Source organism: Hypomesus nipponensis, chromosome 17, assembly GCF_054491055.1.
Source record: "Hypomesus nipponensis isolate SF chromosome 17, ASM5449105v1, whole genome shotgun sequence".
NCBI lineage: Eukaryota > Metazoa > Chordata > Actinopteri > Osmeriformes > Osmeridae > Hypomesus > Hypomesus nipponensis.
The window spans coordinates 22,812,462-22,832,500 of record NC_140377.1 but is presented as its reverse complement, the minus strand read 5'-3'; the positions used below and the strand labels follow the sequence as shown (position 1 = coordinate 22,832,500).

At 50.5% G+C, this 20,039-nt stretch overlaps 1 protein-coding gene across 1 annotated transcript in view; it reads left to right on the top strand.

Moving 5' to 3' along the window:
* Positions 1–16,779, top strand: part of syt3 (synaptotagmin III) — a 21,915-nt gene extending 5,136 nt beyond the window's left edge. The window contains exons 2-11 of the mRNA XM_084677452.1: positions 299–712; positions 1,680–1,773; positions 2,380–2,562; positions 7,386–7,512; positions 8,232–8,450; positions 9,374–9,494; positions 10,526–10,697; positions 12,111–12,240; positions 13,056–13,149; positions 14,185–16,779. Of these exons, the coding sequence (XP_084533578.1) occupies positions 299–712; positions 1,680–1,773; positions 2,380–2,562; positions 7,386–7,512; positions 8,232–8,450; positions 9,374–9,494; positions 10,526–10,697; positions 12,111–12,240; positions 13,056–13,145 (1,550 nt within the window). The 3' untranslated portion in view covers positions 13,146–13,149; positions 14,185–16,779. The remainder of the gene's footprint in view (positions 1–298; positions 713–1,679; positions 1,774–2,379; positions 2,563–7,385; positions 7,513–8,231; positions 8,451–9,373; positions 9,495–10,525; positions 10,698–12,110; positions 12,241–13,055; positions 13,150–14,184) is intronic.
* The last annotated feature ends 3,260 nt before the right edge of the window (positions 16,780–20,039 follow it).

Here is a 20,039-nt window from a genome sequence, read left to right as displayed (position 1 = left end):
GTCTCTCCTTCTTTTCTCTCTCTCTCTCTCTCTCTCTCTCTCTCTCTCTCTCTCTCTCTCTCTCTCTCTCTCCCTCTCCCTCTCCCTCTCCCTCTCCCTCTCTCTCTCTCTCTCTCTCTCTCTTTTATTTCTCCTCTCTATCTCTTTCACCTCTCTCCCTCCCTCTCCTTCTCCTTCTCCCTCTTCTTCTCTTTCTCCCTCTACCTCTCCCTCTCTCTCTCTCTCTCTCTCTCTCTCTCTCTGTCTCTCCCCCTCTCCCCCTTCTCTCTCCCTGTGTCTCTCTCTCTCCCCCCTGCAGAGATCAACGTCAGTCTGCTCTCTGTGATCGTCACATTCTGCGGACTCGTTCTTCTCTCCGTCTCTCTCTTTGTCTCCTGGAAACTCTGTTGGTTGCCATGGAGAGACAAGGAGGGCGGGGGGCTGAGCCTGATGTCGGGGCTGATGCCAGGGGGCGGAGGGGTGGGGGGGCTGGGAGGGTCGGGGGGCGCCTCCCTCCTGCCCCCCCTCCTGCAGAGGAAGGAGACCCACTCGTCCTCCTCCTTGTACCCCTCCCTGGGCCAGCCGGGGCAGCATCACCCCCCCTTCTCTGACCTGCTGGGGGTTGAGAGGGGCGAGGGGGTGGGGGGCATGGGGGTGGGGGGCGTGGTGGGGGGGCCACAGGAGACACAGGAACACTCCTACCTGGATATGGATACCTACCCCAACAACACAGGTAACACACACACACCTACCGCATCAACACAGGTAACACACACACACCTACCCCAACAACACAGGTAACACACACACACCTACCGCATCAACACGGGTAACACACACACACCTACCGCATCAACACGGGTAAAACACACACACACCAAAAAACAAGCCCACATTGGACTTTTCAGGAACCTCCTTGAGAGAAAGGAAAACTACACAGATCAGAGACTCTCAAAATCAACATATACAAAAATAGAAATGGTAATTCATGCTAGCATCACATGAATTGTAAAAACTGATCAAGGAAACATTTAGTTCATGCTTTTTTAACGCAAGATCAAAGACAACAAATATTTTTCAGTTACATGTTGTGCAAAGCAAAGATGGGAAGTACCAAAGCACAAATACTTTGTTAAGGTACTTATGTAAATTTTGACTTTACTTCACTGTTTATTTAAAATTGAATTTTTTCACTATTTACTTTCACTCCTCACATTTTGTACACAAATATCTGTACTTTCTACTTCTTACTTTTTCAAGCCAGGCTTGTTTCTTTAGTTTTAATCTGTATTTGGTGTCATGATCAATATAATTTCTACTCTCCAATAAAACAACATGATCCTCAAAAGTGCAAGAGTGTACCTGTAGAAAAAGCAAGCAACAATAATATAATTCAAAGCGAGTACAATAATTTTAAATCAGTTACAACTAACCAACTAGAGTCTCTCAATAAGAGTCATTAGGATTTTATATCCTTTATGCTAGAATAAATGTTTTGAAAAAGTTTTGAAAGGGTAAAAAAAAAAGTAAAAGTTTCGAAAGGTAAACAAAATATTTTCGCTTTTTTTTCTTCAAAAATGTTTTTGCATTGTTGATGAGTACTTGATGAGGACTCTACTAATACAATTTTTTTTTATTTAATCCCCCCCCCCTAACCCCCCCTCCTAACCCCCCCCCCCCTACCCCCCCCCCCCCCCCAGGGAACCTGAAGCCGACTCAGATGTCTCCAGACCCCCCTGCAGAGGGGGGTGCTGCTCTGCCCCACGTCCCCTCCCAGCAGCAGGTCACTGCACGGTCAGTACTGGGAGAGAGTATGTGTGTGTGGGAGAGAGTGTGTGTGTGTGGGAGAGAGTGTGTGTGTGTGGGAGAGAGAGTGTGTGTGTGTCTGTTTCCCCCTGGCTGAGTATATCCAGTACATCTTCTAGTATATCACATTACTGGACCAACCTTCCTCCCTCTTCCTCCCTCCACCCTCTCCCTCCTCCCTCTCCCTCCCTCCCTCCCTCCCTCCTCACCCTCTCCCTTTTTCTCCCTCCCTCCTCACCCTCTCCCTCCACCCTCTCCCTCCTCCCTCCTCCCTCCACCCTCCACCCTCTCCCTTCACCCTCTCCCTCCCTCCACCCTCCACCCTCCACCCTCCACCCTCTCCCTTCACCCTTTCCCTCCCTCCTCACCCTCTCCCTCCCTTCTCACCCTCTCCCTTCACCCTTTCCCTCCCTCCTCACCCTCTCCCTCCCTTCTCACCCTCTCCCTCCTCCCTCCTCCCTCCACCCTCCACCCTCCACCCTCTCCCTCCTCCCTCTCCCTCCCTCCTCACCCTCTCCCTCCCTCCTCACCCTCTCCCTCCTCCCTCCTCCATCCTCCCTCCTCACCCACTCCCTCCTCCCCCTCTCTCCCCAGGCCCAAGCCAATGACTCACCAGCTGTCCAGCCCGGACTTCCACGGCGAGGAGAAGAGCGAGCAGGTGACCAGCATCGGCCAGATCAAGCCTGAGCTGTACCGCCTCCGGCAGGGAGACCAAGGCGACGGCAAGCAGGGCGACAACTGTGGCAAGATCAGCTTCCTGCTGCGCTACGCCTTCAAGTGAGTCGCTCACACGCACCGTGGCGGCGCTTCAGTTACGCTGGGATTGTTTTGGTTCTGGCTTTATAAGGATTAAGCCATCTTCAGATTGGAGAGAGTTTATAAATTGTAAATAGAAAACAACCAGAATATCAAACAGCCAATAGGTGTTTTTTTATCATAGGCAGGCGGATCCTTTATCATAGAACTGTGACTATTATCAGAACACAGTAAGTTACAGCAGGAACACATAGCATGCTGAATGAAGGGCTAATAAAGACAAATGAACTGATAATAAGGTAATAGCTGATTGTGACTAACAGAAGCACATGGGAAGTGCGGTTTCTCCTCAGAGCCAGCGGTAATAGCACGTCTCTGTGGAGGCCAAGGTTAGGGTTAGACTGGGGACTGGTGGCCCAGCATATTCTGTAATCACTGGGCCATCACAGGGATCTTTGTTCAGCGTGCACTATTGATTGTTCAAAGGGACATGGGAGGAGTAATGACTGTGATTGAGTAATTCCTCGTTGCGTGTGTGTGTGTGACAGAGACCTTTGTGGGGTTCTTTTGTGTGTGGCAGGAACTGTGTTGTTTATGTTGATGGGGGGCGTGGCCTCCTCAAGAGACAGGGGGGGAGAGGGGAGGGGGAAAGGAGGGAGGGAGGGAGAAAAAATGGAGGAGGAGGGGGGAGAGGGGCAGGGAGAGGAGGGGGAAAGAGGGAGGAGGAGAGGGGAGAGGAGGGGGGAGGAGGAGTGCAGAAACCCAGGCAGATCACCCAGTCCAGCTGTGCTTCTGACAAGGTCTCTGTTTTCATGCACAGCAACATCACAATGACAGAAAGAGCTGACGTTTGAAAAACAAGAGATTGAGAGGCCATTTTAGACATGAATTATATATGTTGAACTACTTTAAACAGCAGACCCTCTCAACACGCAATAACACCAAGCTGTGTTACAGCTCCAATTACACTGAGATAGAATTAGATAAAGAGAGATGGGAGGAGAGGAGGAGGAGAGGGAGATAGATGGGAGGAGGAATGCTCCATGTATCTTCACTTTTATCAAATTCCATTTAGTACCAAGGAGCATTCCTGCTTTCTCCCCGAGCCTGTGTTCCAGTCTTTGAATCCCCGGCGTCACTAAGACACCTTCCTGTGACCTTGTGATGACACGGATACAGACAGGGTAGCATGGAGGGAGGGAGAGAGCCAGGGCAGCGTCGAGGAAGACATCAACCACGTCTCTGTCTGCCAGTCTGCCAGTCTGCCTCCTTCACGTCCCTGTCTGCCAGTCTGCCTCCTTCACGTCCCTGTAACACTGCCAGTCTGCCTCCTTCACGTCCCTGTAACACTGCCAGTCTGCCTCCTTCACGTCCCTGTCGGCCAGTCTGCCAGTCTGCTTCCTTTACATCCCTGTCTGCCAGTCTGCCAGTCTGCTTCCTTCACGTCCCTGTCTGCCAGTCTGCCAGTCTGCCAGTCTGCTTCCTTCACGTCCCTGTCTGCCAGTCTGCCAGTCTGCCAGTCTGCTTCCTTCACGTCCCTGTCTGCCAGTCTGCCAGTCTGCCTCCTTCACGTCCCTGTCTGCCAGTCTGCCAGTCTGCCTCCTTCATGTCCCTGTCTGCCAGTCTGCTTCCTTCACGTCTCTGTCTGCCAGTCTGCCAGTCTGCCTCCTTCACGTCTCTGTCTGCCAGTCTGCCAGTCTGCCTCCTTCACGTCCCTGTCTGCCAGTCTGCTTCCTTCACGTCCCTGTAACACTGCCAGTCTGCCTCCTTCACGTCCCTGTCTGCCAGTCTGCCTCCTTCACGTCCCTGTCTGCCAGTCTGCCTCCTTCACGTCCCTGTAACACTGCCAGTCTGCCTCCTTCACGTCCCTGTCTGCCAGTCTGCCTCCTTCACGTCCCTGTAACACTGCCAGTCTGCCTCCTTCACGTCCCTGTCTGCCAGTCTGCCTCCTTCACGTCCCTGTAACACTGCCAGTCTGCCTCCTTCACGTCCCTGTAACACTGCCAGTCTGCCTCCTTCACGTCCCTGTCTGCCAGTCTGCCAGTCTGTCTCCTTCACGTCCCTGTCTGCCAGTCTGCCAGTCTGTCTCCTTCACGTCCCTGTCTGCCAGTCTGCCAGTCTGCTTCCTTCACGTCCCTGTCTGCCAGTCTGCCAGTCTGCCAGTCTGCTTCCTTCACGTCCCTGTCTGCCAGTCTGCCAGTCTGCCAGTCTGCTTCCTTCACGTCCCTGTCTGCCAGTCTGCCAGTCTGCTTCCTTCACGTCCCTGTCTGCCAGTCTGCCAGTCTGCCTCCTTCACGTCCCTGTAACACTGCCAGTCTGCCTCCTTCACGTCCCTGTAACACTGCCAGTCTGCCTCCTTCACGTCCCTGTCTGCCAGTCTGCCAGTCTGCCTCCTTCACGTCCCTGTAACACTGCCAGTCTGCCTCCTTCACGTCCCTGTAACACTGCCAGTCTGCCTCCTTCACGTCCCTGTCTGCCAGTCTGCCAGTCTGCCTCCTTCACGTCCCTGTCTGCCAGTCTGCCAGTCTGTCTCCTTCACGTCCCTGTCTGCCAGTCTGCCAGTCTGCTTCCTTCACGTCCCTGTCTGCCAGTCTGCCAGTCTGCCAGTCTGCTTCCTTCACGTCCCTGTCTGCCAGTCTGCCAGTCTGCCAGTCTGCTTCCTTCACGTCCCTGTCTGCCAGTCTGCCAGTCTGCTTCCTTCACGTCCCTGTCTGCCAGTCTGCCAGTCTGCCTCCTTCATGTCCCTGTCTGCCAGTCTGCTTCCTTCACGTCTCTGTCTGCCAGTCTGCCAGTCTGCCTCCTTCACGTCCCTGTCTGCCAGTCTGCTTCCTTCACGTCTCTGTCTGCCAGTCTGCCAGTCTGCCTCCTTCACGTCCCTGTCTGCCAGTCTGCTTCCTTCACGTCTCTGTCTGCCAGTCTGCCAGTCTGCCTCCTTCACGTCCCTGTCTGCCAGTCTGCTTCCTTCACGTCCCTGTAACACTGCCAGTCTGCCTCCTTCACGTCCCTGTCTGCCAGTCTGCCTCCTTCACGTCCCTGTCTGCCAGTCTGCTTCCTTCACGTCCCTGTAACACTGCCAGTCTGCCTCCTTCACGTCCCTGTCTGCCAGTCTGCCTCCTTCACGTCCCTGTCTGCCAGTCTGCCAGTCTGCTTCCTTCATGTCCCTGTAACACTGCCAGTCTGCCTCCTTCACGTCCCTGTCTGCCAGTCTGCCAGTCTGCCTCCTTCATGTCCCTGTCTGCCAGTCTGCCAGTCTGTCTCCTTCACGTCCCTGTCTGCCAGTCTGCCAGTCTGCCAGTCTGCCTCCTTCACGTCCCTGTCTGCCAGTCTGCCAGTCTGCCTCCTTCACGTCCCTGTCTGCCAGTCTGCCAGTCTGCCTCCTTCACGTCCCTGTCTGCCAGTCTGCCTCCTTCACGTCCCTGTCTGCCAGTCTGCCTCCTTCACGTCCCTGTCTGCCAGTCTGCCTCCTTCACGTCCCTGTCTGCCAGTCTGCCAGTCTGCTTCCTTCACAGCAGCCTTTGTGTTGACAGTGCTGTAACAAGTTGACACATTTGCACCAGGGGAATAGCAGCTGGTTTTCGAGAATTGTCTGTGTGGAATACATCTCAGCGAATGTGTCCTGGCTGGACAAGTAATGGGTATCTTCTGCAGAGTGCTAGAGGGAGTCGGGTATAAAGCTTGTCTTTTGTTACTGGGTTTGTTTCGAGATCCAAAAAGGCAGATGTTCGAATATAGGAGCTCCAGCGATGTAATGAAGCACTCTGCAGAAGTGACTTGGTCTCAACACAACACAAATCACCTGTCGTTCTAAAACTGACTGTGCCTGCATTAACACTCACCATAGCCCTGAACAACGAGAATCAACTCTTTCAGTTATTAGACCGATGTTTTACATGCTAATTGGACAGGTTTGTCCTAATTAAAGTATGTTTTCCAGTTTAGTAGCAGGATATAATTTCATGATTTTCAAATTGCCATGTTTGTCATTTCACCAATTTGATGTGATTGCATTACTGGCATGTTTATCTGATGCCCTTAATTAGATGTGAACTTGTGATTAGCACATTTCCTGATTGGGCATAAGGTAATTGTGTCGTCGACAAGCTGATCTCATACCTGATTGTGCAATACAAATAATTGGCATGTTTGTGAGACGACCTATTGGCCGTGGCCTGTTGCTGTCCCGCCTCCAGAGTTCATGCTGTGCTCCTAGCGTCCCTAATGAAGTGGTGACACACTCGTTAGCAAGGGGAGACGTGTTCTAACGAGGTCTGATTAAAGGCCTGCCAGCCATCTCCCCATCTTTAATTAAAATGTTTAGAAACCTTCAGATAGACCACCACACTGGTGGAGGGCGGACCACAGGAAGGCGTGTGTGTTGGTGTGTGTGTGTGTGTGTGGTGTGTGTGTGTTTGTGGAGTGTGTGTGTGTGGTGTGTGTTGAGTGGGTCAAGTGTGTGTTGAGTGGGTCATGTGCCCAAACCTCTTCTCAGTGTTCCAGCTGCTTGTGTTCATGACCCAAACCCACCATAACAAAGTGTGTTCATGATTAGAAATGGGCCAGCTGACTTCTGTCTCCAGGGGGGCCTGGTCTAAACCCACACAGACACAGCACACTCTGCCCAGCTATGAGACCACACTGGAGCCTGGCTACTGACACTACACACACACCCTCACACACACTACACCCACTCACAGGAAAAACCTTTTTTAACTAGAGGTTTTGTTACCTCTCCACTCCTTTCCTCTGCCTGCCTGCCTGCCTGCCCCCCTCCTCCTCCCCCCTCCACCTCCTCCTCCCTCCCCTCCTCCTCCCCCCTCCACCTCCTCCTCCCCCCTCTCCCCCAGTACGGAGCAGCTGGTGGTGAAGATTCTGAAGGCTCTGGACCTGCCTGCCAAAGATGCCAACGGCTTCTCTGACCCCTACGTGAAGATCTACCTGCTGCCAGACAGGAAGAAGAAGTTCCAGACCAAGGTACCAGGAACCTGTCTGTCTGTCTCTCTGTCATGATCAGGCCTGTCTCTGTCATTATCAGGCCTGTCTCTGTCATGATCAGGCCTGTCTCTCTGTCTCTCTGTCATTATCAAGCCTGTCTCTGTCATGATCAGGCCTGTCTCTCTGTCATGATCAGGCCTGTCTCTCTGTCTCTCTGTCATGATCAGGCCTGTCTCTCTGTCTCTCTGTCATTATCAAGCCTGTCTCTGTCATGATCAGGCCTGTCTCTGTCATTATCAAGCCTGTCTCTCTGTCATGATCAGGCCTGTCTCTGTCATTATCCGGCCTGTCTCTCTGTCATGATCAGGCCTGTCTCTGTCATTATCAGGCCTGTCTCTCTGTCATTATCAGGCCTGTCTCTCTGTCATGATCAAGCCTGTCTCTGTCATTATCAGGCCTGTCTCTCTGTCATTATCAGGCCTGTCTCTCTGTCATGATCAGGCCTGTCTCTCTGTCATTATCAGGCCTGTCTCTCTGTCATGATCAAGCCTGTCTCTGTCATTATCAGGCCTGTCTCTCTGTCATTATCAGGCCTGTCTCTCTGTCATGATCAAGCCTGTCTCTGTCATTATCAGGCCTGTCTCTCTGTCATTATCAGGCCTGTCTCTCTGTCATGATCAGGGCTGGTCTTCAACCCAGGTCACCAGTAGGGGAGTCTACTACTGACCCCGCTGACCCCCCTGACTTCTGACCCTCAGGTCCACAGGAAGACCCTGAACCCGGTGTTTAACGAGACGTTCCAGTTTGGGGTTCCCCTGGCGGAGCTGCACTCCAGGAAGCTGCACTTCTCCGTGTACGACTTTGACCGCTTCTCCCGGCACGACCTGATTGGCCAGGTGGTGGTGGACAACCTACTGGACTTCAGCGAGGGCACTGGGGAGAAACCTGTCTGGAGGGACATCGTGGAGGGCACCGTGGTGAGACATACACACACCTAGCAACACACAACACCAGCACACGCACACCAATGTCACCACGGTGATGCCATAATGTCATCCCAATATCAACATCAGAGTCAGCTCAGTGTCCCTGCAATGTCACCCTTACTACCACCACCATCTCTCCACACAGCAACATGTCATCCTAATATCAACATCAGAGTCAGCTCAGTGTCCCTGCAATGCCCCAATGTCACCCTTACTGCCACCACCATCTCTCCACACGGCTGTCTAATGTCACCACAGTGTCACCACCACCACAGGCAGATTAGCAGAAGGGAGGGGATAAAAATAGGTCATTGAAGTGTCACCATTTATCATATTCATCTGCCGGGGGTGTTTGACTGATTGACATCTGTTTCACTGACAATGACAACACTTGACTCCTCGTCTAAACGTCCATTTATGTTGTCACTTCAGACCAGTCTGAGAAGGAGCAGCATTGATCACATTATACACGGTGGCCTGTTAGGAACCACTTCAGACCAGTCTGAGAAGGAGCAGCATTGATCACATTATACACGGTGGCCTGTTAGGAACCACTTCAGACCAGTCTGAGAAGGAGCAGCATTGATCACATTATACACGGTGGCCTGTTAGGAACCTCTCTCACCTGCCCTGTCCACCAACACCTCTGACCCCTGTGTGTCTGCGTGTGTGTGTGTCTGTGTGTGTCTGTGTGTGTGTCTGTGTGTGTGTCTGTGTGTGTGTCTGTGTGTGTGTCTGCGTGTGTGTGTCTGTGTGTGTGTCTGTGTGTGTGTCTGTGTGTGTGTGTCTGCGTGTGTGTGTGTGTGTCTGTGTGTGTGTCTGTGTCTGTGTGTGTGTGTGTGTGTGTGTGTCTGTGTGTGTGTCTGTGTGTGTGTGTGTGTGTGTGTGTCTGTGTGTGTGTGTGTGTCCTGCAGGAGAAGGCAGACCTTGGAGAGCTGAACTTCTCCTTGTGTTACCTTCCCACTGCTGGGCGACTCACTGCCACCGTCATCAAGGCCACCAACCTTAAAGCCATGGATCTGACCGGCTTCTCAGGTGAGGACTGGGTTTGCAACATGGATGGCCAAGACAATACTTCCCAGTGAAGGGTTGTGTAGCACTCTCTGCTAAGAAGAAAGGACCTTGTAAAATGAAAGGCAAACATGGTGTGTTAGAAACATGCAGAAAGCCAGACACATGTAGTCTACTGCGTCGTTAAGTTATGCCTCTAAGAGGACATCAGGAACAGCCTGAAACATCCAACTCGTTACCCTCAACTGCATAATCAATGTAAAAAAAAAAAACAATAATGTCCTTGTCTGATTGATGGCCTGGACTGGTTGCGGAAAATTATTTAATTAACACATTTCTAATCAAGTTATTAATCTGCTATGAGGACATGATGATCCAGCTATAGAACCTCAACCTTTGATGAAATTGCATTTTAAATGATAATGAGGACACCCTGTTATTATAACATGAATGATTATGAGTGTAATGGCTCAAAGATACTTCAAATTCGCCGTAAAATCAAATCCTAGCTGTCCGTCGGCACTCAATGCTATTGTCAGTTCTGAGACCTGCTCCTTTGGAGCTGAATGGATCTTTACGGCGAATCCACCTTCCTTTACCTTCTTAATCCTGATTGGCCAAGGAGACTGGATTTGCATGCCTGTCATGTGTAACACAGACAGATCCTGTGCGCATCATTGTTAAAAGCTTTCCCAGGAGTGCTCTCTCATCTCTCTCTCTCTCTCTCTCTCTCTCTCTCTCTCTCTCTCTCTCTCTCTCTCTCTCTCTCTCTCTCTCTCTCTCTCTCTCCCTGTCTACATCTGTCTCTCTCTACATCTGTCTCTATACATCTCTCTCTCTCTGTGTTTCTACATCTCTCTCTCTCTACATATCTCTGTCTCTACATCTCTCTCTCTCTGTCTACATCGGTCTCTCTACATCTCTCTGTGTTTCTCTCTGTCTCTCTAACTCTGTCTCCCTCTCACTGTCTCTCTGCCTCTGTCTCTCTCTCTCTGTCTCTCTGCCTCTGTGTCTCTCTTTGTCTCTCTGTCTCTCTCTCTCTGTCTCTCTCTCAGATCCGTACGTGAAGGCCTCACTGGTCTGTGACGGCCGCAGGCTGAAGAAGAGGAAGACCTCCATCAAGAAGAACACGCTGAACCCCACCTACAACGAGGCCCTGGTCTTTGACATCCCCAACGAGAACATTGAGAGCGTCTCCATCCTGATCGCAGTGATGGACTATGACTGGTGAGAAGAGGCAGGGCTGTTAGCATGCTAACACCAGGCTATTATGCTATCATAATGCTGTTTTCATGTTAATTCCAATCTTTAGACACTGCTAAATTAACTGTTTTTACCATGCTGCGACAATCCTTTTTTTGTGTTAATGCCAATGCTAGGAAAATGCTACATTAATGTACTTACCAAGCTATGACAATGCTAATTGGATGTTGTATTATGACGCTTTTATCACTAGTGTATTGACTGCACAGCATCATCACTGTTCATTACCAGCCACATCGTCAAGGTTACTGGTGGCCACTAGATGTGTGTTTTCCCAACATGCACGTGGTTATTTGCTGTGGCTGTTTGTTGGGTCTGCAGTCCTGTGCTGGTCTACTGCCCTGTGATTCAGACTACAGTGGGCCTGCAGTTTTACACAAGGATGGGTCATGAATAAACATGACTATGTTAATACTAATGGAAACAACGTCTGCTGGAGAGACACTGTGGGACCCTGCCACCGTGTCTCAGTCTGGCTCCACTTCTGCGTCACAGCTTGGCTTCTTCTTGGTGTGTGTATGTGTGTGCAGTGTGCAGTGTGTGTTCAGTGTGCAGTGTGAGTAAATGTACATGTTCAGACCTGTGTGAAGACTCACTGTGTTGGTTACTGCTCCCCCTAGAGGAATGAGACCATAAGAATGTGTTCTATATGTGTGTGTGTGTGTTCTGCAGCTGTACTGCTTGGGTCTGATGCTGTTATTTTGTCCCAGTGTTCAATGCTGATAAATGAGGCCTTCTCTGCTTCTACCTGACAGTATCTCTCTCTCTCTCCATGCTGGCTCTGGCTGTCTCTCTCTCTCCCCCTCCCCCTCTTTCTCCCTCTCTCCCCTGCCCCTCTTTCCCAACCCCCTCCCCCCTCCCTCCCCCCCTCCCTCCCTCCCTCCCCCCTCCCTCCCCCCCTCCCTCCCTCCCTCCCTCCCTCCCCCCCTCCCCCCTCCCTCCCTCCCCCCTCCCTCCCCCCCTCCCTCCCCCCCTCCCTCCCTCCCTCCCTCCCTCCCCCCCTCCCCCCCCCCCTCCCTCCCTCCCCCCTCCCCCCTCCCCCCTCCCTCCCTCCCCCCCTCCCCCCCTCCCCCCCTCCCCCCTCCCCCCTCCCCCCTCCCTCCCCCCCTCCCTCCCTCCCTCCCTCCCTCCCTCCCTCCCTCCCTCCCTCCCTCCCCCCCTCCCCCCCCCTCCCTCCCTCCCCCCCTCCCCCCCTCCCCCCTCCCCCCCCCCCTCCCCCCTCCCCCCTCCCCCCCCCCTCCCTCCCTCCCCCTCCCCCCTCCCTCCCTCCCTCCCTCCCTCCCTCCCCCCTCCCCCCCCCCCTCACCCCCCCCCCTCCCTCCCTCCCTCCCCCCCTCCCCCCTCCCCCCCCCCTCCCTCCCTCCCTCCCTCCCTCAGTATTGGTCATAATGAGGTGATAGGGATGTGTCGTGTGGGCAGTGATGCTGAGGGTCCAGGGAGGGAACACTGGACAGCCATGCTGGCCAACCCCCGCAAGCCCATAGAGCACTGGCATCAGCTTGGAGAGGTACTGGAGTGTGTGTGTGTGTGTGTGTGTGTAGGGGGGGGGGGGTTTCTGTGTGTGTGTAGGGGGGGATTCTGTGTGTGTGTGTGTAGGGGGGGGGGTTCTGTGTGTGTAGGGGGGGGTTCTGTGTGTGTCTGTGTGTGTGTAGGGGGGGGGGGGGGGTGTGTGTGTGTGTGTGTAGGGGGGGGGTCTGTGTGTGTGTGTGTAGGGGGGGGGGTCTGTGTGTGTGTGTAGGGGGGGGGGTTCTGTGTGTGTGTGTGGAGGGGGGGGGGTTCTGTGTGTGTGTGTGTGTAGGGGGGGGGGTTCTGTGTGTGTGTGTGTAGGGGGGGGTTCTGTGTGTGTGTGTGTGTGTGTGTGTGTAGGGGGGGTTCTGTGTGTGTGTGTGTGTGTGTGTGTGTGTGGGGGGGGTTCTGTGTGTGTGTGTGTGTGTGTGTGTAGGGGGGGGTCTGTGTGTGTGTGTGTGTGTGTGTGCTATTACAGATCTGTTCAATCATTGTCCTCTCAACCAGCAGATTCCTTTTGCTTGTTCATGCTTGGTCAGTAAGCAATAACAGAGAAAAACATTTTACACTTTAGATCCGTTTTCCTCCATATCGGTTTGGTAACCCTCACCGTCTAGCATCAACACCCACCAATAGATGAACAGAATACATATTATTGTGAAATTCATGAATTCATCAAGATCCTCCCTCAATAATTACCATCAATATATCAATCAGTTACCATCACATGTCTTGATTTTTGTGTGTTATATGTTATTTTATATATGCCTGCATCAGTGATCAGTGTCCTAGGTGACATTTCTTCTCTGTTTCCAGGAGAAAACCATGAACACGTATGTGTCAAAGACTGCCCCGGAAGCGTCTCCTAAGCCCCACATCGTGGTGGACAGCCCTCACTCGGAGTAGACCTGTGAGTCTCTCTGTCAGAGCAACCCAGACACTCACTCCACCCACGCCAGCGATAAGCTAGCTCCTCCACCCACGCCAGCGATAAGCTAGCTCCACCTGCCAGGCTAGCGATAAGCTAGCTCCACCTGCCAGGCTAGCGATAAGCTAGCTCCACCTGCCAGGCTAGCGATAAGCTAGCTCCACCTGCCATAGCGATAAGCTAGTTTTTTGTTTGCGTAGCTGGTGAATAGTCACGCTCGCAAGTCAGAGAGCCTGAGTTTGAGTATCAGCGAGGGGGAAGATCGGGAGGTAGTGACACTGACTAGCAGCGTGACTACGGCTGCTACACCTGCAAGGGAGTCAAGCTGAAATACTTGAAATACTGAAAAAACTGTTGGAAATGACGCAGTTTCTAATTAGTCCGATAAGTGAGCAGCAGTTGAAAAATGTAAAAATAGATTGCAGCCCGTCCTCTAAAAAAGAAAAAAAATCCCATGATCCCAGTCAGTATCAGTGTCCAGCAGGAACTCATTTCTTCTGCAGCTCTGCTGATGGCTGTAGATGCCTCTGCTTCAAGCCAGTAACATCTGCATGATGTGGAGGTTGTAGGGTCAGGGTTACGTAACACATCCTAACTCCTCTCCTACTGACAGTTATCTCTCTCTTTCTCTCTCACACACACACACACACACTGACATTCTTTCTCTTTCAATTCAATTCAATAACTAATTTCAGTAATGTTTTATTGGCATGAATGAATGAGCACTGTTGCCAAAGCCAGACAAGATTGAACAAATATATTAATTATGATGCATTTGATGCATCATGATTTATATGCAGATAAAAAAGAAAGATAAAAAAAAACCTACTAACTAATAGCTAAAATAACAACGATAATAATCCAATTAATAACAATAAAGAAAACTAATATGACAACATCTTTCTCACTCTCTCTCTCCCTCTCTCTCTCTCTCTCCTTCTCTCTCTCTCTCTCTCTCTCTCTCTCTCTTTCATTCTGTTTCTCTCATTAAACCTCTTCCCCTCCTCCTCTCTGCAGGTCGTTGTCTGTCCAGTTCCAGACCTTCATTTCTTTCCACTCATCTGTGAATCATTCTGAGAGAGAAAGGCTTGGAGACACATCCACTGCTCGTGCTCCAAAACCCTGCTCTGAGCCCATGGCCCAAGTCACAGGCTGGACTCCAGCTCCACTTACAATATTACACTACACATACACAATCATACACAGATACAAAGTCATTCATATTAGGAGTAAAGTAGGTACAGTAATGAGATAAGAAATATCACACAGTGGACACACACACACCACTCAAAACAGGTTTGTAGTTAGTGTGTGGTTCAGGTAATTACCGGTAATTCATCCAGAAGATAAGATGTACATTTCTCCTTTCAAAAAACCAAATAAAAAGATAAGAGACTGAAAATGGGCCAAAATCGATCCTGCACTTGTACAAACTTAGAAAGGAAAAAAAAAATACATGTGGATATTTTCTGTTGCAACAGTAGTGACGAGGTGTGGGGTGCCGTAGTGGAAAAGTGTTCCGTGCGTTCCGTGTTTTCATCATCAGGACAGCCGTCCGTCTCCAGGGTGTCCAGGCACTGTCTGGTTCAGGCTCTCTGGATGAATACTTCTCCTTGTTGAAGTCTTGGTTTACTGGTTCCTCCTGGTTCCTCCTGGTTCCTCCTGGTTCCTCCCGGCAGAGGAGGGAACCCATCGGAGGTCATTATTGATGTCAGGAGAGGTAGATGTGTGGATGGACCCATTAGCCAAAGCATGTTAGGTAACCTTGAAATGTGTCTCTCCACCTCACCTTTTATTCCCCGTCTCCATGGGAATCATCAATATCAATTTGCTTTTATTTTTCTATTTATTTATTTGGGGATTTGTGTAATATATTCTCATCAAGAAAGGATTTTACTCATGCCAGTTTTTTACTCTTCACTGAGGATGACACCGTTTTGGAGGCCTGAACAATGTGATTGCCTGTGTGTGTAGAAGGAGTCTTGCCATCTGGCCACACTAAAGAGGACTCCTTCAGGGAGCTGTGATCAGGATGGACCGGCACTTTTCCGAGTGCATTCACTGGAAATGTATCCTACATCAAAGGATTTCATCATTTTATTTTTCTATCATTCCAGGATTTCATTTTTTTCCTTCGAAAGACATTTATTTGATTTGAAAAGAGAAAAAAAAATGTGTCTGTCGTCCATCCATGTTTCTGACAGGACAATAAGTTCAGAAGGACACAAGCATTTGTGTTGCTTTTTATTTCCGTGTATTTCCGTGTTTGTGGGTGTGTTTTGTATCTGTGTGCGTCTGCCTGTGTGTCCGTGTCACCGTGACCTTGTGTGTGACATGTTCCCGTGGTCTCCTCATCCTCCTCATCCTCCTCATCCTCCTCCTCCCCAGCATCCACAGACTCCAACTCTCGTCTGGGAACTAAGTGTGTCGTCTGTCCTGTGTGTTAGAGGAACCGTTCCTGTGTAGGACCCATGGAAGTGTGTCTTTCCCTCATGTGAGCGGTCTGTCTCAGAGACATTAGGTCTTACAGTCTATGTTGTCTCTCCCCTCAGCAGTCAGTCACCTCTTGCCTGATGTAAGTAATTGTGTTGGTTGTGTACTACTTTCAATAAATGTGTACTGTATGTCTGAGGAGAAATCTGTCGGCACGACGGTTGAAAAATACAATGTTGGAAACGTTTTGATAACATAAACCAAGGAAGAGGTTCCGCAGGCGTACATTTTTACAGATGACTGCATCTACTTTCTGTCCCTTTGAGATCCATTTAAACAAGGAGATGGAGAGGCAGATATGTTTGTTGACTCACCAAACCAGACAAGACAACCTCCTAAACTCCAGCTCGTCCTCCCAGAGCGTTTGATCTGACCTTCTGTGTGTGGTTACAGAACCGTGTCAACTGCTCCAGAAGATACTGTGCCAAACAGCATATATTTGCCAACCACAATCCTGTAACCCCAGTAAAACAATAGCTACCACAGGATACTAAAACCATGAATTACTATCGCTGCCTCTCCTCATCCTCCTCTCAGCCTCTCAGACAGGGATTCAGTTGCATTCAGGCCAGGGAAGGGGAGACATGCTGGTTGTATGCTTGGTGGGAACACGGCCAAGGCAGCCTTGTATCCCGTATCGCACCCATAAGAATTCCATGTTGTTTGTTAGTCCAGGATGTCATTGATCTGCTCGTATAAGTAGATATGGTATTGATCGATCGGCCCCTGGGTCCTGTAGCGATCCTTCCCAGTCCTGATTCCCTGGCCTGGTCAGCTGCTGTAGGAGTCCTGATTCTCAGGCCTGTTCAGCTGTTATAGAAGCCCCGGGATGTATGTGAGCTTGTCGTGTAAAAAGCACCCTTGCTGTTCCTCCTCTCTTCACTACGCTGCCCTCGTTCTCTACCATTCCTTCTTCCTACCTCTTCCTTTCTTTCTCCTCTCCTGTTTTCCTGCTCTCTCCCCACAGTCGGCTTCTAGCTTTCCCTTCATCCTCTTCGGCCCTCCTTTTCTTTTCCAGACACAAACCCAGAGCTCTGCCCTCCATCTTGCCTCCCCATCCCTCCCTTCCTCTCTCTCTCTCTCTCTCTCTCTCTCTCTCTTTGTCTCTCTCTCTTTGTCTCTCTCTCTCTTTCTCTCTCTCTCTCTCTCTCTCTCTCTCTCTCTCTCTCTCTCTCTCTCTCTCTCTCTCTCTCTCTCTCCCTCTCTGTCTCTCTGTCTCTGTCTCTCTCCCCCTCCCTCCATCTCCCTTTCCCCTTCCCTCCCGCCATCCCTCCCTCTCTCTCTCCTCCTTCCTGGTTCCTCTGTTCCTCTCTCAGTGTTAGTGCAGTTCTGAATGGGAAACGTGTTTGCATGCTTATATTAACATGGATGATGTCAACTTGATGCAATGAAAATTAACTAAGTGATGCTTTAAGCAAAACCTGAAAATGAACTTGATACTAATACTACTAATGATGAATATGGAGACCTGGCAATCGTTTATCTCTGTGATCAAAACCACAATGATGAGTAACATTGTTTATGCTGTGTATCTTAAATTGGTATTCCTGTTTTTATTTATTTTTGACTGTATTTTTTATATGATTTCTTTAGAAGTTTACTTTTTTATGAGTTAAGCTGATTTGAACAGGAGTGAGACAGTCAGTCAGGATGATTGTTTCAGTCAGAACAACTATGAGAAAGAAGAGGTCATGACCAAGATGACATGGGAGACCATGTTGGAGGTGGTGTGGTTGAAGCTGATTATGGAAATAAAGGATATGTATCATCCAGCAGCCTCAAGCATGTCTGTTAACCAGGTCTGGTCCTACACAGTACTGGTCCTACACAGTACTGGTCCTATATAGTACTGATCCTACACAGTACTGGTCCTACATAGTACTGGTCCTATATAGTACTGATCCTACACAGTACTGGTCCTACATAGTACTGGTCCTATATAGTACTGATCCTACATAGTACTGGTCCTACACAGTACTGGTCCTATATAGTACTGATCCTACACAGTACTGGTCCTATATAGTACTGATCCTAGACAGTACTGGTCCTACATAGTACTGGTCCTATATAGTACTGATCCTACATAGTACTGGTCCTATATAATACTGATCCTACACAGTACTGGTCCTACATAGTACTGATCCTACACAGTACTGGTCCTACATAGTACTGGTCGTATATAGTACTGATCCTACACAGTACTGGTCCTACATAGTACTGGTCCTACACAGTACTGGTCCTACACAGTACTGGTCCTACATAGTACTGGTCCTATATAGTACTGATCCTACACAGTACTGGTCCTATATAGTACTGATCCTACACAGTACTGGTCCTATATAGTACTGATCCTACACAGTACTGGTCCTACACAGTACTGGTCCTACATAGTACTGATCCTACACAGTACTGGTCCTACACAGTACTGGTCCTATATAGTACTGATCCTACACAGTACTGGTCCTACACAGTACTGTACCTACACAGTACTGGTCCTATATAATACTGATCCTACACAGTACTGGTCCTACATAGTACTGGTCCTATATAGTACTGATCCTACATAGTACTGGTCCTACACAGTACTGGTCCTATATAGTACTGATCCTACACAGTACTGGTCCTATATAGTACTGATCCTAGACAGTACTGGTCCTACATAGTACTGGTCCTATATAGTACTGATCCTACATAGTACTGGTCCTATATAATACTGATCCTACACAGTACTGGTCCTACATAGTACTGGTCCTACATAGTACTGATCCTACACAGTACTGGTCCTACACAGTACTGGTCCTACATAGTACTGATCCTACACAGTACTGGTCCTACACAGTACTGGTCCTATATAGTACTGATCCTACACAGTACTGGTCCTACACAGTACTGTACCTGCACAGTACTGGTCCTATATAGTACTGATCCTACACAGTACTGGTCCTACATAGTACTGGTCGTATATAGTACTGATCCTACACAGTACTGGTCCTACATAGTACTGGTCCTACACAGTACTGGTCCTACACAGTACTGGTCCTATATAGTACTGATCCTACACAGTACTGGTCCTACACAGTACTGGTCCTACATAGTACTGGTCCTATATAGTACTGATCCTACACAGTACTGGTCCTACATAGTACTGGTCCTACACAGTACTGGTCCTACACAGTACTGGTCCTAGACTGTCTATCCCCTGAATATCTCTCTCCCTCTCTCTCTTACCCTCCATATCCCTCTCACCCTCTTTATCTCATCCTCTCTCTCTCTCTTTCCGTCTCCTGTGCATTAAGTCATGTGCAATTATTTAGTCTCTTTGTCATGAATTCTTTATTGTGGAGCAGGGCTGCCTGGCTTGTGTGTCTCACTGGTCCTCCTGCTCCATCTTCCTGCTCCACCCTCCTGCTCCATCCTCCTGCTCCACCCTCCTGCTCCACCCTCCTGCCCCATCCTCCTGCTCCACCCTCCTGCTCCACCTTCCTGCTCCACCCTCCTGCTCTACCCTCCTTCTACAGCCCTCCTGCTCCACCCTCCTGCTCCACCCTCCTGCCCCATCCTCCTGCTCCACCCTCCTGCTACAGCCCTCCTGCTCCACCCTCCTTCTACAGCCCTCCTGCTCCACCCTCCTGCTCCATCCTCCTGCTCCACCTTCCTGCTCCATCCTCCTGCTACAGCCCTCCTGCTCCATCCTCCTGCTACAGCCCTCCTGCTCCATCCTGGTCCTGTCCCCTGGTCCTGTCCCCTGGTTCTCCTCCCTGGTCCTGCTGCCTACTCCTACACTCTGGGTCTTTCTCAGAGTTCAGATAAATCAGGGCAGTCCTGTGGTGATCCTCTGAATGAGCAGCACAGAACACTGAACGGCCCCAGTCAGCAGTCTGGAGGATCCTGTCCACATCTCCCACCTGGCAGGAGGAAGGACGGCCGTGTGTGTGAGAGAGCACAGATAAAGAAGGGGGAAATAGGATTAAAAGAGTAAAGGAAAACAATGAAAGAGAGGGGGGGGGGGGAGAGAGGGGGGAGGGAGAGAGAGAGGGGGGGGGGAGCCGGGGGACAAGGAGGAATGAAATGAGGAACACGAGCGGAGAGCAGGAAAGAGAGCAGAGCGTGAGGAGGAGGAGGAGGGGAGGAGGAGGAGGGGAGGAGGAGGTGGACAGGTCTGTATATAGACACACTCACCGTGGTGCGCTCAGGGCACCTGCAGCCCAACCACACCGCACAGCGTGAGAACCGCTCGGAGCTAGGGACACACACACGTGCACACACACACACGCACACACACACCGAAGTGCCGACACGCCAGTTAGCACAGCCACGAAGCCATGAACCGCTGAGGGGGTGGGGGGGGGCATAGAAAAAAAGAGAGGAGAGAGAAATGG